The sequence below is a fragment of the Panthera onca genome, chromosome D2 (genome assembly GCF_046562875.1).
Source record: "Panthera onca isolate mPanOnc1 chromosome D2, mPanOnc1 haplotype 2, whole genome shotgun sequence".
In the NCBI taxonomy this organism is placed as follows: Eukaryota; Metazoa; Chordata; class Mammalia; order Carnivora; family Felidae; genus Panthera; species Panthera onca.
The window spans coordinates 69,613,927-69,639,151 of NC_138349.1; the positions used below are offsets into that span (position 1 = coordinate 69,613,927).

General features: G+C 47.2%; 1 protein-coding gene across 1 annotated transcript; it reads left to right on the plus strand.

The window, feature by feature from the left end:
- The first annotated feature begins 16,368 nt into the window (after positions 1-16,368).
- Positions 16,369-20,164, plus strand: LOC144613131 (serine/threonine-protein phosphatase PGAM5, mitochondrial-like). The gene is given in 4 exon segments (XM_078434086.2): positions 16,369-16,432; positions 18,587-19,513; positions 19,731-19,899; positions 20,047-20,164. Coding segments are annotated over 4 exon segments (1,278 nt in total).
- The last annotated feature ends 5,061 nt before the right edge of the window (positions 20,165-25,225 follow it).

Genomic DNA, 25,225 nt, shown 5'->3' on the forward strand with positions numbered 1-25,225 from the left:
TGCCTGCCTGCCTGCCTGCCTGCCTGCCTGCCGCCGCCCTCCGCCGCGGGCCCCGGGCGGGTGGCGGAGGCCGCGCAAGACGACCCTGGCAAGGCGCTGTGGCGCAAGCCCCGGCGTTCTCCGATCCCGGGACTCTTGCAGGCCGCTCCCGGCTTGGCCCCACGCCCGCCTCCGCTTCCATCCGGCGCGGCACCGCACCGCACCGCACCGCACTAGGTCGGGCTACTCACTCACTGGCAAGAGGGTGGAAGCGAGCGTGGGGCATCCGGCCGGCCGTGCCTTCCGGGGCCCGCCCCGCCGGGGTGTCCGCCTCTCCTCCCCAGCCCCAGGGCGAGCGCAGCCAGCCACCCGGCCTTCCCGTCCCGTCTGCCCCACCTGATGCAAACCCACCCCGGAGGCCCCAGCGCCCCCAGTGAACATCACCAGCCCGAGCCCGCTGCCCTAGCTGGGCCTGGCGAATTGCCTGGGCCCTGCCCGGGGATGAGGGCTCGAGGGAGGGGAGAGGTCCAGGACCCAGGGAGCCCAGGCGTGTGGCGGAGTTGGAGTGTGGGGTCTCGCTGCCCCACCCGCCCGCCCGCCCGCTCCTGGGTTCTGGGATCCACCCACCCAGCCCCCACCCTCCAGTCCCCAGGCGCCAGGCCCCGGTCCCGCCCTCACCGCACGCCCCCCCCCCCCCCGCACCGCCCCACCCTCCGTGCGGGTGCCGGTGTGGGTGGTGTGTCAGGAAAGGTGCAAAGCCGGGGCGTGGCTTCCAGCCGGTGCGGTGGGATCTGGCCGGGTGCGGGGAGCGGGGAGCGTGCCCCTCGTGAAGTGCCGTGGGGTGTGCGGGCTCGGGGGGCGGGGCGGGGCGGGGCGGGGCCAGGCCAGGTAAGGACTTTGTCCTGGCCCGGTGGGGCTGAGGGGGCATTGGCTGTGTTGTGTTTGGCTCCAGCAGCCGCGCTCCCTGGGGAGCGAGGGACTCATGGAGGTAGTGGTGAGGGGCGGTCGGCGCCAAAGGAGAAGTAAAGGAGGCCAAGCAGTCCCTTGCTTGTAATTCTTTCTGTGATTCTTCCCCGTTTCTCCTGGCTCTTCTGTTCTTTGGGCGCAGCCTCCCCCTTGGCTGTGCGGTCAGAACTAGAGCCAGGACCTGCATGCCAACGGATCCTCTGGGCCCGGGGTGGTGGGCATTATGGTGTCCTGAGCTGGTGTAGGAATGGTGAAGTCTTGGCCTCATCAGGGACAAATGGCACTCATCATCAGATCAATAGTAGCATGCTTTATGAGCTCTACTGTATTTTATAAACATATACACCATCTGTACTTTCCCCCATTAGATGCCTATGACATCACCTCCTCCTTCAAGATGTAGGGTCTGTCGCTTTTTCCACCCTACTAAATCTGGTCTGGCTTATGATTGTTCTGACCAGTAGAGAATGGTAGTTTATGTCCGGAATTCGTGATCCCCAAAGACCACCAGGGAGCAGAGTCCGATGCAAAAGCGAAGAGCCTTTATTCGAGCTAGCTCGAGCTCCATCTCCTACCTGCATCGAGGAAGTGGTGAGATACTGGAGAGAGACAGAGAGTTTCAAAAGCACAAAGGTTTTATAGGGATCATGGCCTTAGCCGATTGGCTGGGGAAGGGTCGTGGACTCAGCTGATTGGCTGCCAAAGTGCGGTCCCAGATCAGCAATTATGAGAGTCACCTGGAACTTGTTAAAAATGCAAATGTTGGGCCTGGTGGTCACAGACCCACTGAATCAGAAACTCTGGGGGTGGGGCTCAGCAATCTGTGTTTGAACAAGTCTTCCAGGAGATTCTGATGCACCTGAAGTTTAAGAACCACTGTGTCTGAGGATCTGTAACATGTTTGGCCTCAGTGTATACAGAACGTTTCTCACTGGTCACCTATTAACCATTGGCTGTCAGCCTTGCTGTGCTATATAAATGCCTAGCATCAAACACCATCCCCAGAGACTCTGATGAATTGGTTTGGGGAGGGGTAAAATGCTCCCAGGTCATTCTAAGCCTCCACAGGGTTGAGGGCTCTTGCCTCTGGCCCCTACCTGAGAGAAGCCCACCCTCTTCTACTCACACTTTCCATGCCTCTCACACTCCCCTTCCTCCCACCTCAGACTTTGGAAGAATGCCTCAATCGGTAGCCTGCTTTCTTAGAAAACATAAGTTACTTAAGGGGAGGAGGCGTGTTCTGAGGGTTGGGCAGGAACTTCTTTCTGCGGCCATGTCGGGGACGTAGTCACTAGTCAGCCGGCCTAGGTCTGCTCTTTCAGTAGCCATGATGCTTAAGCAATTCTGGGCCTGCCTTTTAAGAGGACTGGATGTTTTTGATTTCTCTCTCAGAAGTCTTGCTCCGGTTTTTGCTGCCGCTGGGAATCCAGACTCTGCTCGTGAGAACGGGGAGCCCCACAGAGAGGTCTCGTTCACGCTCTGTGGTCAAATGGCCAGCCGGCTCCCAGCTAGCCAGCAGCAGCCCCTGCTGCCTGTATGTGAGGGGGACATCTAGGATGCCCAGTCAGCTGAGCCTTAAGAGGACAGCTGTTTCATTTGATGGCATTTGATGGCCATTTGGTGGCAGCAGCTGTAGAAACTCTAAGTCTTTACCACCCACATGAACCCAGAGAATGTGCAGAATTATGAGAGATAATAATAATAAATTGCTTTAAACCACCAAGTTTTGAGAGTGTTTGTTTCACGACCATCTTACATCAGACTGATTCTATAATTATTTCTTTAAACCACATGTGACCTCAAAATAGATAAGTCCCTTAAGGGCCTCAACGATGTCCATCATTGTTGGTTCTTGTACTTGAGTGAAGTACAGTAGGTGGCATATTCATTCCACCAGAAACGCTTATCGAGGGGCACCTGGGCTTCTCGGTGGGTTGAGTGTCTGACTTCGTCTCAGGCCATGGTGTCGCCTGCCATCAGTGATTGGACTCCCGAATTCGGCTCACTGCTGTAAGGGCAGCGCCTGCCTGAGATCCTCTGTCCCCCCATCCCCCTTTATGCTTTCAAAGAAACATTAAAAAAAAAAAGTGCTTCTTGAGCCGGTACTATTGTTAGAGTAGGCAGTTGTAGGATGCCTGGAGGCCAGCACAAGAGGAAGTTCTGGCCAGCTATCAGGAAAATCAGAATCAGAAGCCATTCCTGGCAGTACTCTAAAACAAAGCCACAAGAGGCTGGATCAGACCAGACAGGCCCAAGATGGCGTGTGCCATGACAGAAAACCCTTGACCAAATAGGGAAGAAAAGGCACAAAACCCTGCTTCCAAGAAGTCTAGTTCCCAAGTAGTGAATATTTTACCCTTTGTCGATAAAACAGAGAAACCCGAACCCCAGGGCACACAGCTCTCTCTCTCTCTCTCTCTCTCTCTCTCTCTCTCTCTCTCTCCCTCTCTCTCTCTCAGTACCCAGTCTCACATCTAAAGGGTATACTTTCACTTTCATAAACTTTCTTATTTGTACCACTCATCCACCGTGTTGGACCTCTCCTGGAATTCTTTTTTGTGAGGAGACCAAAAGCCTTCAGCGACATCTTTGGATTGGGCTAGGTTGAGGCCTCAGGGCCCGCAGTCTTCCCAGTTTATGCAGCCACGTTATGTGTCAGGCTTAGGCGAGGTATTATTGTGTCAACTATGTACGTGAAAGCCCCTGATGTACCAGCGGGCACGGACACTCACCCGATAAGGAAAGCACAAACAAGGACACGTCAAGTCACAGAAAGGGTTGTTCATGCACTATTTTTTGAGCCTCTACTGCATGCCCAGCACTGGACTGCCAACTCAGTGACATCTCACTGTATGATTAAACTCGGCTTCTTACACAGTGCACAGAGCAGAAGGTAAGACCAGCCACAGAACACCCTGGGAAGGGTGTAGGAAGTTCACGAACCAGTCTCAAAGTCGTCTGTGGGGGTGCAGTTGAGAGAAGGCCTTGGTCTGGGTCATCTCTTGGCACTCACCACTTACGATGCCCACGTAGTGAAGGATCTCAGTTCTGTAGGGAGATTAATCGGGTGGCAGTCGCCTGTTTTAAGTGGTCAGACATAGAGAGGTCTGTCTGAAGAGCCTGACAGCTTGCTGTGAAAATCTTCCCCTTTTTAAAGGGATTTCACCCGTTTGGGGCCCCTGTAGACCTCCTCTGGTTTTGCTTCTTATCAGTTCTGGGGTGTCAGCGGATGCTGCCAGCTGGTACCTTAAACTGTTCGTGTCACTGCTTGACACAGGCCCCTGCTTGACGTGAGAAACTCCATTTTGCTCTCTACAGGTGACGTGGGGCCTATGCACAATTTTGTGACTCCAGTTTGGACCGGTTGTCTTGTTTTCAACCCTTCGTTTAGAGACCACAGTAAAGCCTCTGGTCTATGCTTCCTCCCTCTCTGTTTGCCTCCTGACCTGTTCTGGTGCTTTTCTATGTGGCCCCCTCATGGCACGGCCCCTCCTCTTGGGTTCTGTAAGAAACAAATTCTATTGTCAATGGCAGTCATCCCCTGAGCTGTTGGCCTCACTGTAACTGAAATTTTCTATTAATACACTATATTTTAGGGGCGCCTCGGGGGCTTAGTCAGTGAAGCGTCAGACTCTTGGTTTTGGTTCAGGTCATGGTCTCATGGTAGGTGGGATTGAGCACTGCGCTGGGCTCTGTGCTGACAGCCCGGAGCCTGCTTGGGATTTCTCTCTCTCTCTCTCTCTCTCTCTGCCCTTCCTCCCACCTCAGCTTTCTCTCTTTCTCTGTCTCTCAAAATATAAATGAATAAACATTAAACAATTAATATATATATATATATATATATATATATATATATATATATGTGCACTATATTTTAAAACAGCCCTGAATGACAAGACACTTCACAGGCACTTTGAAGAGTGAACAAGAGTGAACAAATAAAGAATGGATGAACACTGTACTTTTCAAACAACAGGCCAGTATGGAGTCACTTATATGAAACCCCGAAAGACTCATCACCACAAGACTGATCATCTTCAACCCAACTTCAGTTTCAGCCTCTCTCCCGGGAGTGGAATTTTGAACCAACCACATGGGCTGGAATTCTCCAGATCAGCACTAGAGAGGTAATCTGCATGATGAGACCTCCCTGATCTTTCCCCTAAGGGAAGGGGACCTTGCCTCAAAGACTCCTTTCTTTGCTTTTGCTAATAACCAACTTGTTGTACCTCAGTTCTGCCTATAAAAGGCTTCCATGTGGTGTGGTTTCCTTCTCTTTGTTAGGTGGCATGCTGTCCACTTCGTGAATCATGGAATAAAACCAATTAGACTTTTATTTTTGTAATGCTTATTTATTTTGGAGTGAGAGAGAAATGTAGAATCTGAAGCAGGTTCCAAGCTGTGAGCTGTCCACACAGGGCCTGATGCAGGGCTCGAACTCACAAACTGTGAGATCATGACCCGAGCCAAAGTCGGACGCCCAACCGACTGAGCCACCCAGGCACCCCACCGATTAGGCTTTTAAAGTTACTCGTTTGAATTTTTGTTCTTTAACCCAATATTCTCAACAAGTTTTTATATTTTAGTCTATATTAGATTTCCTTTTCTCCATAAAATTACAGGTTCCATAAAGTGGAGGACATATAAAACTTTGTATGGAGGGGCGCCTGGGTGGCTCAGTCAGTCGAGCAGCCGACTTCGGCTCAGGTCGTGATCTCAGGGCAGGTCATGATCTCAAGGCTTGTGAGTTCGAGCCCCACGTTGGGCTCTGCGCTGACAGCTCAGACCCTGGAGCCGCTTCTGATTCTGTGTCTCCCTCTCTCTCTCTGCCCCTCCCCCACCCACGCTCTGTCTCTGTCTCTCAAAAATAAATGAACATTAAAAAGAATTAACAACAACAACAACAACAACAAAATCTTTGTATGGAAAAGACCAGAACTTGGGAGATTCTCCCTGCACTGAGCACCCAGGATGAAGACTGACTCAGACTCTGCCTTTGTACTGAAAATGGAATTTGGTTGATTTTTTTTTTTTGAAAAATTAAGCTATTAAAAACAAGACAACCAGTCCAAAAATGGAGTCACTTATGCTAAGCCCTATATCACCAAACTAGGATTTAATTACAGTTTTGGCTCTCTCAGAAATGAAATCTTAAACCATTCAATTAAGAATCACCCCACCAGCTTGGTGAAGTTTTGGGGTGGTGATGGGGTTCATGGGGCCTGGAGCCGATGGCCAAGAAAGAATTTTTTTCTTTTTCTTTTAATGTATTTTTTGGTACTTATTTTTGAGACAGAGAGAAAGCACAAGTCAGGGGAGAGGCAGAGAGAGGACACAGGGTCTGAAGCGGGCTCCACGCTGACAGCAGAGAGCCCAATGTGGGGCTGGAACTCACAAACTGTGAGATGGTGACCTGAGTGGAAGTCAGATGCTTAGCTGACTGAGCCACCCAGGTGCCCCCAAAAAGAATTCTTGAACACAGACGATGTTGGTGCAAAAAGGTGATTTTATTAAAGCGCGGGGACAGAGCCAGTGGGCAGAAAGAGCTGAACTGGGGTTTGTGAAGAATGGTTGGATTTATACTATGGAGCTGGGGACAAAAAGTTAAAAGAGAGGCCTCCGGAGGGACTTTGATATGCTAAAGAGGACCCCTAAGGTACCTGAGGCCTTGCGAAAGTCAAGCTGAGGTTGTTTTTCTCTCTAGCAAAGCATTAACAGTAGGGAGTTCCTGGAGTCAAGTCGTACTCGGCCTGCCTCGAATATCTGTCAATGGGCTGCAGGTTATAAGGAAATTGAATGTTACCTGCCATTTCCTTCTTGCTTTTGTTCCCCACATCACTGTGGAGGGGGTGTGGTTGGGGTTACAGGAAACGGAGTCTACAGGTTTCTGGAAATTAGGCTATTGATAACGCTGCCTTTCTCCTGTAATTTACTAAGACATTTGCAGGCTGATGGAGACACTTGTCCCGAAGGACTGTGATCTCTATCAGTTAACCATTTGTTTTGTTGTGTTTTGTTTTTTTCCTTTGTCTTCAGGCAGCCAGGTGTGCCTGAGGCACGTCTCACGCGTCCCACCTGGGGGAGGGCTTGTATTTTGCCCTGCCTGCCTCTTGCTCCCTCATCAAGCTCTAGTTAGGTAATCTTCTTTCGAAGCCCCTATCATCACCTAGAAGAAAGTAACCTTGTCATAACTGATATGGGCAGCAAAGGCAGAAAAGAATGTAGATGAAATTAAATTTCCTTATACCCTGCAGCCCATTGACAAATCCTTGAGGCCGGCAGAGTGAAACATTTCTCTGGGAACTCCAGACTGTTTTACCGTTAATGCTTTGCTAGGGGGGGAAACAACTTTTGCTTCACAATAGCTAGGCTTCTGGATTCTGTAAGTCTTCTTTAACATATAAAAGTCCTTCTGGAAACGTCTCCTAGTCTTGACCTCCCCCAACGCCCAAGTATATCATCAGTCTCTCCTTACAATCCCAGGGCAGCTCTTTCTGCCCCTAAGTTCTGTCCCCATGCTTTAATAAAACCACCTCTTTGCACCAACACTCTGCCTGCTTAAAGTATTATATTTGTCAATAGGCTGCAGGTTATAAGGAAATTTAATTTTAGCTACATTCCTTTCTGCCTTTGCTGCCCATATCAGTGAACATATAGTGTAATATTGGTTTCAGGAGGAGAATTTAGTGATGCATCGCTTCACATATAATTTTCATATAATACCCCGTGCTCATCACAACACCTTAATACCCATCACGCATTTAGCCCATCCCCCACTCACCTCCCTCCATCAACCCCCAGTTTGTTCTCTATCATTAAGAGTCTCTTGGGGACGCCTGGGTGGCACAGTCAGTTAAGGTGTCTTCAGCTCAGGTCATGATCTCGCTGTTCATGAGTTTGAGCTCTGTGTTGGGCTCTGTGCTGACAGGTCGGAGCCTGGAGCCTGCCTCGGATTCTGTGTCTCCCTCTCTCTCTCTCTGCCCGTCCCCTGCTTGTGCTCTGTCTCTCTCTCAAAAAACAGATACGCATAACAACAACAACAAACGTCTCTTATGGTTTGCTTCTCTCTCTTTTAATTCCCCTTCCCATAGGAGAGCTTCCCCTGCTGGCCTCCTGACTCCATTCTGTTGTTACAGCAAATGCTCGGCATCCAGCACAAGCTCGTCCAGCGACAAGCATGCAGGGAATCAGAACGGACTGTTTATTTTGCACTGGTGTTGGCTCAGTGGAGTCACCTCCAAAGGCTGAACGTTGGGCTGGAGTTTTACTGATTTTTTTACATATACGTGCTTCCGGGTTGGGAGGACTAGTTTAGCGAAGTTTCTGGTTCCTGGCTGCTGGCCCATGCAAGAGGCAAGCAAGATTGCAGAAACTAAAACCATGCGGGGGAGTACCTGGCCTCAGACATCTGGCTGCCCTTTTTTGTTTGCATTTATCAGCTTTCCTCCGCATTGTATGAGGGTTTTTTTTTTTTCCCTTAAAGTTTTGATTTATTTATTTTTGAGAGAGAGAGAGTGAGTGCAAGTGGGGTAGGAACAGAGAGAGAGAGAGAGAGAGAGAGAGAGAGAGAATCCCAAGCAGGCTCCACGCTGTCAGTGCAGAGCCCAATGCGGGGCTAAAACCCACAAGCTGATCATGACCTAAGCTGAAGTCAGAGGCTTAGCCCACTGAGCCACATGGGTGTCTCTATATGAGGTTTTTTTAAATTAATTTTTACCCAAGTTACATCACATTCAACGAGATGGCCTGTTTTCTAGGTTATTTCACTCAAATCTGCAGATATTATCAGGGAGAGAATCAGTTTAGCATATTTCAAACCAGCTTTATCTTTGGGAGAGAGCGTGTGTGTGTGTGTGTGTGTGGGGGGGGGAACAAAATGTCCCTGAAAGATATTAGCTCCAGATTTATTTAGAAAGAAAAATGAGAGGGGCACCTGGGTGGCTCAGTGCCTTAAGCATCCAACTCTTGGTTTTGTCTCAGGTCACGATCTCATGGTTTGTGAGTTCCAGTTCCTGCTTGGGATTCTGTCTCTCCCTGTCTCTGCCCCTGCCCCACTCACTCTCTGTGTCTCTCTCAAAATAAATAAATAAATTTAAAAAGAAAGAAAGAAAGAAAGAAAGAAAGAAAGAAAGAAAGAAAGAGGGGTGCCTGGGTGGCTCAGTCGGTTGAGTGCTTGACTTCAGCTCGGGTCATGATTCACAGTTCATGGGTTCGAGCCCCGCGTCAGGCTCTGACAACTCAGAGTCTGGAGCCTGCTTGGGAGCCTGTGGCTCCCTCTCTCTCTGCCCCTCCCCGGCTCGTGCTGTGTCTGTCTGTCTGTCTCTCTCTCAAAAATGAAAAAACATTAAAACTGAATACAAAATTAAAATTGAAAAAAGAAAGAAAAATGAGAAAAAGATAAAGGGACAGAATAAAGAAAAAAGAAAAGTGAAGGGGCAGGGGAAAGAGTAGAGAAAAAAAAAATAGATAAAAAACCCAAAAAGGATAAAACTAATTGTGGTCAGATTCCCTCTGGTTACAAAAAGCATCTTTCTGAGCTAAAATGACCAGAAACTTAGGTCCGGCCATGGTCTTACAAGGGTGCTTGGCATCCCCTAACAATGGCTGTGTGATACTGTGATTTATAATAAGAAATATGCAATTTGGTCTTCCTCTGTCCTTGTTGCAGGGTTCTCGCCTCAGTACCCGGGATTTGTTTTCTTGCTGTGTGGAAGAATGAAGAGATGGGCACAAAATGAGTAGCAGGCAAACGTCTATTAGAGTAGCATGAAAGCTGTCTTTACAGAGAGGGGGCATTTGAAAGTGAATACCAGCCACTATAGGCAAGGGTCCTTGTTTTCTAAGGTTCTGGCCAGCCCTCCCTTCCCTTCCCCCCTGTTGCTTCTCAGGTTCTATCCTTACTGGCTGGATAACTCTAGGTGCCAAGTTGCCCATTCCTGATTGGCTCAACTCCATTGTGGGAGGAGTCAGGCTGGTCATACTGTCCTTCCTATAACACAAGTCTTATGGTTTACTTTTTTTAGTTAGGTAGTTTGACTGTTAAATTCCTGAGGGAGCCTAGGTGGTATCTGTTACATTCTGGAGAGGGATCTTATGCCCGAGGGGGTTTGCTATGGTCAAACACTCCCATCATCGTTCCAAAATACGTGTTTTTTTCCCACCCAGGGACCTCAAGTCCTAACCTTTCCCTCTCTGCCTATTTTATCCTATCTTTTCCCTCTCGTATCCAACGCCCGTCATGGAGCTCCTAAAACTCTTGAAATTTCCTAAGTGAGGAAAGCAATAAAGTGGTCTTTTATTATTCATAAGATGTCCCTTTCAATGACACCAGAATATATATTGATAAGATGGCTTTGGGGAAAAACCCCAAGGGATAGGGGCTGGTTGCCATGGGAACGGCATCAGGATCAGAGGGGTGGGGAAGGCAGCGGGGCTGGGAGTTGAGTTCGACCCACAATGGCCAATGATTTAATCGGTCATGCCTATGTAATGGAGCCTTCACGGAACCCCAGCAGGATGGGGTTTTTGGAGAGCTTTAGGGCTGGTGAACTTGTGGAGATTTGGGGAGAGTGGCACGGGACGCTCTGGGTCTTTCCCCCCCATACCTTGCCCGCCGCGTCTTTTCCGTCTGGCTATTCCTGAGTAATATTGTTGGAGTAGGCAACTAACACCTAATACCTGAAGGTCAGCAATGAGGAGGTCCCGGTTGGCTATAGGCAAGGTCAGAGACCTGTGCTGGCAGTACTTCCCGAGAAGACAGGTCAAGATGGCAGGTGCCGTGACAGGAGCCCTCTGACTAAAATGGGAAGAAAGAAGCATGAAACCCTGCTACGGGCCCCAAGTAATGCATATTCTGCCCCTAGTTAACAATTGCTGATCCAAGATGGAAACCCAAACCTCGGGACGCAGTTCTGTCTCTTACGTTCTCCGCTCTCATCTCTCAAGAGTGTACCTTTTGTCGTAATGAACTTTCCCACTTGTGTCACTTGTGTGCTGTGCCGCTTGTCTGTCCTTGAATTCATTCTCATGACAACACCAAGAAACTTCAGGTTCTCGAGGTCCAGTTGGGTGGAGGCCCCAGAACCTGGATTCTCCCCAGTTCGACCAGTAACAATATCCTTTTATAATAAACTGGCAATCTAGTAAGTAAACTGTGATTTCCAGAATTCTGTGACCTGCTCTAGCAAATGAACTGAACCAAAAGACGGGGGGTTTGTGGTAACCTCCAATCTATAGCCAATCCGTCAGAAGCACCATGGAAACAACAACCTTGGACTTGCTGTGGGCATCTGAAGGGGCAGGCACAATTTATAGAACTAAGTCCTTTATTTTTTTCTTTAGGTTTATTCATTTATTATTTCTAAAACAGAAAGAGAGAGAGCGAGAGAGAGAGAGAGAGAGAGAGAGAGAGCACAAGTGGGTGAGTGGCAGAGAGAGAGAGAGAATCGGAAGCAGGCTCCAGCTGTCAGCACAGAGCCCACTGCAGGGCTTGAACTCACAAATCACGAGATCATGACCTGACCTGAAGCCGGAAGCTCAACCAACGGAGCCGTCCAGGCGCCCCATGTGAGACTAGGTCCTTAATATGTGGGATCTGATAACATCAGGTAGATAGGGTCAGAACTGAGTTAGATTATAGGACACCCAGAGAGTGTCACAGAATTGCTTGATGTGTGCAACTTCCCCATGTCTGATGTCAGAAGTGAAATAGTGTTGTAGTAGAGTATTGAGAGTACAGGAGACATACAAGAGTGTGTTTCGTTTTACTTTTACAGGCTCTTTATGAAGTCATTAGCAAGAAATGGACCAGTCACAGCTGGAGATTATCTCCATTGCTATTCTTACTTTTTGGGTTCACAAATAAGGACTCCAAAGAGCTTTCTGTCTACGTGGGTTATTGGCAATTGTTATTTCCTTTATTAGAAATTAAAATCTGTGTGATGTTTCAGTAGCTTGTTTTCACTTCCAGTTTGAAAATCTATAATATTGTTTGGCTTTTAAAGAGCCCCAATGACTAACCTTAAACTATTCAATTCATTTTTTTTTTTTTTAATTACGAATGATCGGTCTCAAAATGATGCTATAACTCAACGGACCTCATGATACTATAAGAAATGTTCTGTTGCATAAGACAAAATAAGGTACATTATTAATACCTTAATAAAGCTAAGTGGAAGCATTATTAAAGCTTTATTAAAGCTTTTATTTAATATTAAATGTTAATCATATTTCCCTCAATAGGATTACCAGCACATTTCTCATCAGAAACCTTAGAGGCCAGAAGGAAAAATGAATGTCAACCAAGAATCCTATATCCTGCAAACTATCCTTCAAAAACGAGGGAGAAATGAAGACATTCCCAGATAAACAAAAGCCTGCCCTGTGAGAAATGCTAAAGGAAGTCATCCAGATTGAGGTGAAAGGAGGAACACTTGGGTGGCTCCGTCGGTCGAGTATCCCACTCTTGATTTCAACTCAGGTCATGATCCCAGGGTTGCGGGATAAAGCCCCATGCCAGTCTCCACACTGAGTGTGGAGCCTGCTTAAGATTCTCTCTGTCTCTGTCTCTGTCTCTGTCTCTCTCTCTCCCTCTCTCTCTCTCCCTCTGCCCCCTCTCCAACCCTCTTTCTTTCTAAAAATAAATAAACAAACAAATACGTACATACGTACATAAATACATAAAATAAATTAAAGGACACTAGACTTTAGTAATTAGTAACTAGACAGTAGTAGCTTGAAGCCATATGGAGAAGCAAAGTTAAATATGTGGGCACTTATAAAAGCTAGTATTATTGTTACTTTGATTTGGTAATTCTGCACTTTTTCTATGAGATTTAAGAGACGAATGCGTGAGAAAGTATCGTTAGTCTGTTTGGGGACACATAATACATAACGATGTAATTTTGTGACATTAATACCTGAAAGGGGAGGGAGACAGACTTGAATAAGAAAAGCGTTCTTATATGTTGTTGAAGTGAGGCTGTATACATTTAAATTAGACTGTTAGGACTTGAAGATCTTGTTATAGACCGAATGTTTGTGTTTCCTCCTGACAAAGGAAAGCTCTGAATCTGATGGCTTCACAGGTGAATTCTACCAAATGTTTAGACAGGAACTGACACCAATCGTTTTCCAACTCGTCCCAAAAAATGGAAGACAAGGAAACACTTCCTAACTCATTCTATGAGTCCAGCATCCCGATACCAGAGCCAGACAAAGACACTACAAGAAAAAAGTAGAGACCCATATCCCTTATAAACCTTGATGCAAAAATCCTCAATACATATTGGATCTATGGTGAAATTCACCATAGAAAGGAAAGTCAAGTGGAAGCTCAAAAGTATACCCCTGGCCAAGAGAGTAAATGGTGTATCTAGCAGAATGGCAGAGATTAGTGGCATCCTAAGGGGTCTGAAGAAGGCAGGCATTATGTCTGCTTACTTCACCAGTCTGGTCCCCTCAGCACGTGGATGGACGCTGGCGGAGGATTCTAGACCGGGGGTCTGCAGAGTACAGATTGCAGACGCAAACTGGCCAGCTCCTGTTTTTGCATATGGTTTTTACTCTTACAAGTGACTGAGAAAAATCAAAGAATAATATTTAAAAAAAATTTTTTTTTTAATGTTTATTTATTTTTGAGACAGAGACAGAGCATGAGCAGGGAAGGGGCAGAGAGAGAGGGAGACACAGAATGTGAAGCAGGCTCCAGGCTCTGAGCTGTCAGCACAGAGCCCGACGCGGGGCTCGAACTCACGGACTGTGAGATCATGACCTGAGCCGAAGTCGGACGCTCAACCGACTGAGCCACCCAGGCGCCCCAAGAATAATATTTTATAACATGCGAAAATTAAGAGAGATTCGTATTCCATCATTAATAAATAAAGCTTCATCCGGACACAGAGGGACACTTGCTCCTGTGTGTACCGTCTGGCTGTTTTGGCACATGACGAATCCCAGCGACCAGGTGATAACGCTACACTGTTTCAAGTGCCTACCACAGCGACCCTGAAAGAATACAGTGTTCGTGTGCATTACCAGACTAGGCAGTCGTCCCAATATTCCCAATTCACAGGAAAGCAACAATCATGAAAGGCAGAAATTTTATTTTATTTTTTAAATTATAACAGTGATTTAAAAAAAAAATTTTTATTTGTTAAAATTTATTTATTTTGAGAGGGGGCAGGGCAGAGAGAGGAGAGAGAGAATCCCAAGCAGGCCCCACACTGGCAGCCTGGAGCGCTATGCGGGGCTTGAACTCCCAAACAGGGAGATCATGACCTGAGTCGAAGGCAAGAGTCGGATGCTAACTGACCAAGCCACCCAGGCGCCCTGAAAAGTAGGAAACTTAAACAGGATATCACAACACAACCCATTGTGTCTTCATAAAAATAAAAGTTGGAAATGAGGCTGCAACCTCAGTAAGTTGCCAAGCGGCTTGTTATTTTGCCCAGTGAGGAAACCATTCGCTGACGGTGATTTAATTCAACTATGTTTGATCATGGCAGCCAAAGAAATGTGTTCAGAGAATATAAACTGGTTGAAGATTGTTAGCTTTTTTGCTTGGTGAATGGAGAACACCAACTTAATTTCTAGAAATGCACACTGATCCAGCAGAGGGCAGCATCACCCCACAGAGTCAACACCCTTCACCGGAAGGAAACCCCATTGAGAGGAGCTGAAAGTTGATGGTAGGCTCAATTGCCAAGATTTCATAACCAGTGTACTAGCTTTTTTAATCTTCATGAAAAGCCTGTAAGATAGGTGTTATTTTCATCCTTGTTTTACAAGTGAAAAAACTGAAGCTCAGAATGGTGAAGTGACTTTCACAAGGTACTAAGTTTAAGCCATTTGTCTGACCCCGGGACCTGTACTTTTTCAGTGAAACACAATTACAAAGTGCTTGCTGTGTGCCAGGCGTGGTCTAAACACCTTGCATGTTTTAACTCCTTTAATTCCTCTATGGATCCCAGGATTTAGGTACCATCATCCCCATTTTACAGATGAGGAAACTAAGATAAAGAAAAGTGAACACATTTCCTAAGGTAATTGCACCAGAACTGGGATCTGTATTCATACTGTCTGGCCTGAGTCCCCAAAGGCCATCACGACCCTGGTCCCTGCCTTCTGCTGGTGAGCTCATCATATGATGATAAGCCAGGGTTTCTCAAAGTGGAGGTTAGTGTCACCTAGGAACGTTCTAGAACTGCAGTTTTGAGGCCACACCCCAGACCTCTTAACTCTGAAACTCTGTGGGTAGAGTCCCCTGCTCTGAGTTTAACAAGCCCTCCAAGTGGTTAGAAGCCATGCTAAAGTGAGACACTGGAGTGTTTGATTCTCACTGTGGTCCTCACCCCTACAGTGCCCTCAACACATACAAGTAAACGTGTAACACACCTCTGTCTGTCTGCACGTTGAATAAGGGATGCTCGTGGACATACACAGATTTTATGGGTCGAGGCAAAGGTGCTTGTGTTGAATCTGGCTCTTGGCTTGCTTTTAATTCCCAGGAGCAAGTTTTCTGGATGTGGTCTTTGGATACCTATGTAACAAATTATTACGACAGCAATACCCTTTCTTGTTCCTGCCTCATGGCTGTGTCGCTCTTCTCTCATTATAAAGCTTTTGTCCCCCCCATCCAGGGTGCCTGAGTGGCTCAGTTGGTCAAGTCTCCCACTTCAGCTCAGGTCACGATCTCCTGGTTCGTGGGCTTGAGCCCCACGTTGGGCTCTTTGCTGACAGCTCAGAGCCCGGAGCTTGCTTTGGATTCTGTGTCTCCCTCTCTCTCTGCCCCTCTCCCACTCACGCTTTGTCTCTCTCTCTCAAAAATAAATAAACATTAAAAAAAATTTAAAAAAAAAAAAAGAACTACAGTGGCCTTCCCACACCCACCCCTTACCCAAGACTAATAAGAAGGAAAGGGAACTGTGAAGAATATAGAAATAGCAGATATAAGGTACAGCCTCCACCACTAATGCCGAGAGAGGGCGCCCAAGGAAGGCCTCCCCACCAGTTGGGAAATGTGACTTGAGCTGGACCCCAGAACTCAGGAGCCCCCTCTCCTGTTCTTGAAATGTGGGTTCCGTTTGCCCTTTCTGTTCCCAGAGGCTGCTCCGAGGACAGCCTTGAGATGCTGAAAACGCCGGCACAGTACATGTGACTGAGCCCAGTCAGAGCCTCTTTGTAAACTTTTAAGATTTGGAGGACAGGTGCAAGGATCCATTTCTCTTGCTGAGCCCAAGACAAGCCTCCTAAGTTCCCTTTGCTCTTATTAAAATTGCTTCTCGCCACCACGGAGTGGCCTGCCTCTGTCTTTAGTCTCGCCCCGCCATCTGCCCGCGGGGGCTGGTGTCAGATCACACGGGGAAAGCTCCTGAAAAGATTGGGAAGCTACACCCCCCCACCCTTGGTAGGGAGAGCGTAGCCATGGCTCACTCACAGAAGGTGCTGTGGTGCGAAGCTGGAGGAACTTTCTGGAAACCCATCCTCTGTAACCTTTTCTAAATCCACCCTCCGGCGTGCTGGGAAAGCTGAGTCTCACTTCACTTACCATGACTTTATTGTATCACCTAAAACTAAGACCATTTAAATGATGGAATGCCAGACACATCATTTATGGCGAGACACATCCCTATTTCAGAGATACATCCTGATTCCAGAGATACAGTTTTTTTTTAATTATATTTTTTAAAGTTATTTGTTTTGAGAAAGCTGGCTCATGTGCCCCTGGCTTGTTCATTTCTGATCTGACTAACCTTGACTTCCCTGCTCTTGGTCTCAGCTTAATCTTAGGCCTGGAAGCCACCCACACAGGGTCACCTTTCTCTTCTTCTGCTCTTCTGTCCTATTGCCAAACAAGAGAAAGTCAGGGAACCTGGAAACCTGGGCCAGTCTGGGCATCAGGTATGGCGAGCAGTGACGGTAGCCAGGGCAGATTGGTAAGGAGACTGCACCTTGATGGTTGGTTGTGTCAGACCTCCGGGTGGGAAATCCTGGAGGGCATAGGCAGAGCAGTGACATCTCTGTGTGGCAATAAACAGCCGGGACTAGGGAGGCAACGGGTATTTCCTCTAGGTTTCACCAGCCCTTGGGGGAAAAATACGCGTCAGGTAACACAACGGACTTGAGTCTCTGAGAGCATAACCACAACACCCCCAGCCCCCCAACCTTTGCTGTCCCCACCTAGTAGGGTCCTAGGTCCTTGAAGACCTGCTGAGTGGCTCTCACTGGTGGTTCACAGCTGGAGTGGGACGAGCAGCTTCCTCCCTCCACTTGTCCTTGGCCGTTGGGGTGCTGCCCTGGGTGACTCAGACAAAGCGGGGCCAGGGACAGCATCTCAGCCCAGAAAGTCTTAGTGGTCTGTGTTTGTTGCAGAAAAGCCTCTGTGCTTTCTTAAAGACAAAATGTTGACCTTGAAAAATGAAAGGTGTCACCTCCTAACTTTTTTTCCGAGAGCCAGCACAAGGATCCAGGCAGTGTACTGAGAGACTGAGGTTGACCACCTGCTTTTGCGAGGCCATGTCTCTGATTCCGAACTTTGGAACTTGTGAGAAGGTACTATTAGGGTAGAACTAAAAGGCCTTGCCTTGTTTGAGCACAATTTTAGCTTAGATTTGGTCTTCCAGTTCCTAGACTTATACTTTGTCATGTTTGCCTTGCAGATGCTTTTTCTGAAGCCGGTGATAATGGCATGACGGTTCAGGGCAGACGGGGGTCATTTCCTAAAAATTAAAGACGTTTTGACCTCTTAATCGTGAAATGCCTTTCTATCCAGAATTCTCCCCAAGTCACGGTGGTGCCTAAGGAAAGTGATTCACTCTTCGGGCGCCTGGGTGGCTCAGTTGGTTGAGTATCCAACCCCTGATCTCAGTTCGGGTCACGATCCCAGGATTGTGGGATTGAGCCCCACATCGGGCCCCATGCTGACTGTGGAGTCTGCTTAAGATTCTGTCTCTTTCTCTCTGTACCTGCTTCGCTCATGCATGCGCTCTCTATAAAATTAAAAACAAGAAAAAGAATGTGATTCATGCTTTTGTGTCCTTAAAACGGAAAATCATAAGGGTACTGAGATGTGTACTTAAACACCACCAGAATGTGAGCATGAAATTCATGTAACTACTGGCTTTTGAAAACCATCCACTAGCACAGAGCAGTCGGCGGGTCAAACATGAGTCCCTTCTGGGGCCTGGCACTGGCCTTGGCAATGGAGGTAGACAAGGATCTTGCTGGGCAGAATGAGTAAATAAGTCAATGGCAGGTATTGATAAGGGCAATGACAAAGATAAGATAAGGTCATGTGGTAGAGAGTGAGTGGGGCTGATTTAGCTAGGGGGGGTAAGGAAAGGCCTCTCTGAAGAGAGTGATGTTTGTTTTTTTTTAATGTTTTTATTTATTTGTGAGACAGAGAGGCAGAGTGTGAGTGGGGGAGGAGCAGAGACAGAGGGAGACACAGAATCTGAGGCAGGCTCCAGGCTCTGAGCTGTCATCACAGAGCCCGACCTGGGGCTCGAACTGACGAGCCGCGAGATCATGGCCTGAGACGAAGACGGACGCTCAACCGACTGAGCCACCCAGGGCGCCCCAGAAAGCGATGTTGCAATTAAAACCTGAAAAGGAGCGTCTGCCCTGAGCCGGTGTGGGAAAGGCGCGGGCCTGGCATTCCTACAGGTGCTGCAGCTGGCGGCCCGCGGCCTGGCCTGAGGCTCGGCCGCGCTGCTCTCCTCGGCCGTGGCGGTGGGAAAGCCCCGCGCGGGCAGGGACGCGGAGCAGCGCGTGGTCCAGGTGCCGGCGTGGGCGGGGTCCGCGGGCCCTGGGCCGGGCGTCTGGGACTCCAACTGGGACAGGCGAGAACCGCTGTCCTTGGCGAACCTGCGGAAGAGGAACCCGGAATCTGGAGAAGAAGAACTGGCCTCCAGGCTGGACCACGACAAAGCCAAGGCCACGCGACACATCTTCCTCACCAGGCACTCCCAGAACCACGTGGATGCTTCCCAGGAAAAGGACCGCACGCTGACGCCCCTGGGTCTTGAACAGGCTGAACCGACGGGGCTGTGACTTGCCAGCTTGGGCTTGAACTTTAATAAAATTGTCCATTCGTCCATGACCCGGGCCATCGAAACCACTGCTGTGGTCAGCAAACACCTGCCAGGCGTCTCCAAGGTCAGCACAGACCTGCGGAGGGAAGGCGCCCCCATCGAGCCCGACCCACCCGTGTCCCACTGGAAGCCCGAGGCTGTGCAGTATTACGAAGACGGGGCCCGGATCGAGGCCACCTTCCAGAACTACATCCACCGGGCAGACGCCAAGCAGCGGGAGGACAGTTACGTGACCTTCAGCTGCCATGCCAGCGTCATCCGCTACATCGTGTGCCGGGCGCTGCCGTTCCCCCCGGAAGTCTGGCTCCACCTCTCTCGCAACGACAGCAGCATCAGCCACCTGGTGGTTCGGCCTGGTGGCCGAGGGGCGCTCAGGGCCCTCGGGGACACGGGGTTCGTGCCTCCGGACAAGATCTCCGGCTCCCGAGGGCTGCCTGGAGGACCTGCTCCCTGGGTCCCCAGCCTGGTTCGCCCGGGTGCCGCCACGGACGCGGCTCCTTCCCTGTCTTCCCTCCACAGGCTGCGCTGCGGCGCCGCTGTTCCTCCTCCGGGAGGAAGGTGAAAAAGCGCGCACGTCTTTAGTGTCTAAAATGGGGCGTTTCGGTCTGTACTTCCGGCCCAGGATGGAAAGGGGAATCGTCCCGAGCAGATCAGCCTGATTTCTCTCTTGGGCTTCTCTGCCCCGTCTGCTAGGACGGGGCCTCACTGCCGCCGTCTGCGGGGACTACGGCCAGTTTGCACAGGCGTCTTTGGTCGTGACCGCTGTTGGCCACGGGAGCCCCTCGAGGCTGTCGGCAAAGGCCATTAGGCACGAGGGGCTCCCCGGAGGAGGGGCCGCCAGCGCTTCCGTTCAGAACTTGTCGTACGTTCTTCTCATTTCTTAAAACTCTATCACTTCAATATTTGTCAGTGAAAGATTCTGTTCATCTGGGTTCTTGCTTTGGTAACCACTCAGTCTGGGGGCCTGCACCTGTGACACCACGGGGTCTGAACTCCCCTGTGTTGTTAGGCCTTTCCCAGCACCTCGGGGCAGCAAGACGGGTGAAGGAGGGGACCGGAGAGCGACAGTGCAGCCAGGGTCCTGTTTCAGGAGAATACTAGACACTTCGTCGGCCTCTGGCTGTTAATCCTTTACACTTATGGATTAAACTGTTGAGACGCGATGTGTCCATTCCAAGTATTCTGTCAATTTAGGGGAAACTACAATTCCTGTGAAGTGGTTATGAACATTTTCTGCGATCAGTGCGACTAATTGGGACATCTGATCCATTTCTCTGTAACTTTGGAAATAACTGCAAAATAAAATTTTATTTTACTGGTTTGAAAAAAAAAAAAACCCCGAGTAAACATCTTTGTCAAAAATTGGCCCAGCCATCCATCATTACCACCATTTCCTCCCCCCCTCCCCACCCCCGCACCCACCCCCATCCTCAATAGAACTGGACTAAGGGGTGGTCTCTCCCCTTAGCACTCTCCTGAGTGCTAACAAATAAGCAGAACAAAAACCTTCCTGCAAGAATTCAGCAAAGTGTAAATCGGCCCTTCTGACAAAGTTGGGGAGAACTTCCCGGTGGGAATAGAGACTGCTGGTCAAAGCAGATCTGTCTCTTTACAGGATTTTTGCACAGCTGTGATGCAGCCTTAGCCCAGTAGTTTGGAAGAGGGTGGGGACAAGGCTGATTACGAGGAAGGAGAGATTTCTTTTACTATATATTAACGCCTTCAGTACGCCTCTCAAAAACGTCATTGCTTGGAAAAATCATGAACGAGAGAGCATGAGCTCTCATCTCCTACAGTCTTTCCTCTAAGATGGGTCCAATGTTAGAAAAAAAAAAAAAGCTGATGTGACAACTGGCTCACAAGGCAGTAAGAATTGCCACTTACAGGCCAGTTCCACGTTTTTCTGGAACGTTCTATGATGGCTCGCCTGGTTGAGATCCTCTTCTCCTTCCTCAGTGTAGATGACTTACCATCTTTTTTTTAGGAAACAAAGACGTGTACATATTATTCTTATTGTTCGATGTGAAAATGTGAATTTAAAAATATGTCAACCAAGGGAGAAGGACAGACAGAAAAAGGCACTTTAAACTTGACATTTTCAACTTTCACATAGTGATTACTGCCAGGGGACCCTAGGAAACCAAGGCGTCGTCTCCCTAAGACTTGACATATATTAGTTTCCATTTCTCCAAGAATTTACATTTTGTGATTAAATACAAATTTATTTCATAATAAAACTGAATTCTGTCCTTGTAAATTCTTTTCAAGGAATGTATACCAAAGGCAAGACAACTATCATGTGGGTGCGGTCATATATAAGTAAACACTCACGTGTGCCTATGCATACATTTAAAAAAGTCCTTAAATGGTTGAAAATGACTGCACTCACGTACACTAAATGTGTTTTTTTTTAATTTTTTTTTTACATCTACTTTTTTGAGAGACAGAGTGCGAGCGCGAGTGGGGGAGGGGCAGAGAGCGAAGGAGACACGGAATCCGAAGCAGGCTCCAGGCTCTGAGCTGTCAGCACAGAGCCTGCCTGACACGGGGCTCGAACCCGAGAACCGTGAGATCATGACCTGAGGCAGAGCTGGATGCTCAACCAACTTAGCCACCCAGGCTCCCCACAAACGCTAAATGTTTTAGAAAACAGAGCAGGAAATCTGGGGCGTTCATTTCTTTTATTCATTCATTCATTCATTCATTCATTCATTTATTTAAATTTACTGAGGCCTTCATTTCAATATGATTTTTCATATTCAAGAAAAACTTTTATTAGCACAAATTTAACCCTGTACTTAACGTTATGTAATTTAAACTCTATAAACTTAAATTGATCACTACAATTCTAAGTCAGGATGGAGCTTGGGTCACAGTGACTTCTCTTGCTAAGTCAAAACCTACCAATAAGAGTATGGGGACAGATCTGTTCCCTGAAGGAAGATGATGCACGTTCCCCGGATTTACAACGCAGCGGTGGGAAGAAAGTGAATTTAATCCACCTTAGTGCACTATTCACTGTTTTCATGAGTCATCTTGCCTCAGGAGATCAGGGGAGGTCAGAATTTTTACCTGGTGGTATGACCTAGACTATTCCAGTACTTTTCCAAGCCTGTTTTTGTGGTCTGATCTGTTACTGGGCTGCTGTAGTTTCCCACTGACCGGTCCTATGGGGTACAGAGTACTAAGAGACACTCAGTGAATGGCCTGGCTTTCGGCCATAGTTCTCTACTCTCCATGGGTTGCAGTAGCCTAATTTCTACTTGGTAATCAGCATCAATCAACACGGCTTATTCTCTGCTTTTTGTGTCGTGGCCCAAAGGTACCCAAACAACCAGGGCAGTCTCCGCTCTCAATTTCGCGTTTACTTGATAAAAAAAAAAAAAAAAAAAAAAAGCCGTGATTGAAATATGCAGGTCAAAAATGCAAAAATTTTCAGTGAATGACAGGTTGGCACAAAACCCCACCCTACACTCACCACCCAGCTCAAGAAATAGAACATTCTTGGTACACCAGGAGCCCCTCTCTGGATCCCTTTCCCTCCTTATTTTCCCACAGGAAAGCACAGACCTGCCTTCTCAAGCCATGGATGAGTTTTGTCTGTTTTCGAGCTGTGTATGCATGGAAACTCACAGCATGTACTCTTTTTCCATTGCTTTCTTTTAGCTCAACATTATATTGAGAAGAGTAATTCATGGTTTTGCAGCTATAAATTAGTTCGCTTGCCCTGCTGTTGGAACACACCCCCAATTAATTCGTCCATCCCATTGGTAATGGAATTATCTGTTGATGGACCTCAAGAGGTTTCCAGCCTTAGGGCATTTCTGTACTGATGCCTCAGATTTCTTGGTGTACATGCACCTGCATTTCTGTTGGGCATATCTAAGGTTGTATTCCCGGGTCTCAGGGAATCCGAATGTTCTACTTTTGTACATTCTTCCAAATCATTTGTCCAAACTACTAATTTATAGTGTATGAGCGTTTCAGTTCTTCCACAGTCTTGTTAACACTGGCTTTGTCATTTTGGATAGTGGAATTAGTGGTTTTGACATGCATTTCTTTGATAACAATCGAGATTCAGTAGCTTGTCATACATCTCTTGGCCATTCGAATATCTGTTATGAAGTGGTGTATCTTGCCTATTTTCCCATTTATCTTTTTCCTTTGGGTCTTCCTTCATCAAATACGTAATTTAAAAATATTCTCCCTCATTTTTTAATTAATGCTGTCTTTTGATGTTCAGATATTCCTAATTTTCATTTATTCCCAGTTTTAAATGTTTTCCTTAGTTGTTAGTACCTTTTGTACCCTTTAAGAAATTATTTCCTGATCAAAGTCATGAAGATATTCTCCTATGTTGTATTCTAAAAACTTTTACTGTTTTGCTGTTTCTTTTTTCAAATGTTTATTTATTTTTGACAGGGAGAGAGACAGCATAAGCAGGAGAGGGACAGAGAGAGAGGGAGATAGAATCCAAAGCAGGCTCCAGGATCTAAGCTGTCAGCACAGAGCCCACGGTGGGGCTCAAACTTACAAACTGTGAGATCATGACCTGAGCAGAATTCAAACGCTTAGCCGAATGAGTCACCCAGGCACCCCTGTTTTACTTTTTACATTAGATGTGTAATTCACCAAGAATGATGTTTGTGCATATTATTTGAGTAGGAATCAAGTTTCATCCCCCCCCCCCCACTTATTAATATATAACTCAACCACAACCCTTTAATGAAAAGATTGTCCTCTCTCAACTTTTCATAGTGCCTCCCATCAGAGATCAAATGTCCAAAGAGAACATCGGTCTGTTTCTGGAATCTCTAGTCCTTATTTGTCCATCCTTGTACTGGTACCACAGTGTCATAGTTGTTAACATCTGTATAACAAATCTCTATCCAGATAGTGTTAGTCTTCCAACTATCTCCTTCTCCTATATTTTCTTATCTATCTTTGTCTTTTATATTCCCATAAATCTTAGAACTGGCTTTTAAACTTACACACACACACACACACACACACACACATGCACACACACACTCACACACCCTATGAGGATTTTACTTGAGGTTGCTGTGGATCCTATACATACATTTGGTGGTGGTCTTTATCACGCTGACTTTTTCAAACATGCATATTTTTAAGGTTTATTTGTTTTTGAGAAAGAGAGAGAGAGTGCAAGACAGAGAGATGGGGCAGAGGATCCAAAGCGGGCTGTGAGCTGACAGCAGAGCCTGATGTGGGGCTGGAACTTGCGAACTGCGAGATGGTGACGTGAGCCGAAGTTGGATGCTCGACCAACTGAGCCCCCCAGATGCCCCGACTTTTTCACATCTTGGCTACGATCCATTACGTCTCCTTCCCATTTATTAAGTTTTTTAAATTCCTCTCGGTGATGTTTTCTACTTTTTTTGTGTGGAGGTTTTGTACGTTTTTATTAGGTTTGTTTTTAGTGGGGTTTTTTTGTTTTTTGTTTTGTTTTGTTTTGTTTTGTTTGTTTTTTTTGAGAGCGAGAGAGGGTGTGCTGGAGCACAAGCTAGGGAAGGGCAGAAGGAAAGGGAGAGAGAGAGGGAATCATAGCAGGCTCCCTATGCCCAGCCTGGAGCCCAGTGCCGCACTCCATCTCCCAACCCTCAAGTCGTGACCTGAGCTGAAATCAAGAGGTGGAGGTTTGACAGAGGGAGCCACCCAGGTGCCCCTATTTTTACATATTCGAAGTGTATTCCTTCAAGGGCTGTAGCCTTTTTGTGTGCGTATAATTTTATTTACGCACTCATTGCTGTTATAAACAAAACACAGGCTTGATTTTTGCACAACGGCTTTAAATTCAGGGACTTTGCAAAAGATTATATGTAGATTCTTTTGGATTCTCTTTCTTCGTCTCTGTATTTGTCTCTTTCTCTGTGTATCTCTCTGTCTCTCTAATTATTATTATTACTTAACATTCATGTTAATTCATTTCCTCGACATATTGAATCAGTTAGGACCTCCCATCATTCCCAATTTCAGACAGCAACACTTTAGCATGAGGTACATTGTTTGATTTAAAGTTTTCATTTGTTTGTTTTTGTCAAAATAGGGACTTTTCTTTCTATGTGTAGTTTGCTAAGTTTCTTTTTTGTTTTTCTTTTTTTTAAGTTTATTTATTTTTGACAGAGACAGAGTACGAGCATGAGCTGGGGAGGGGCAGAGAGAGA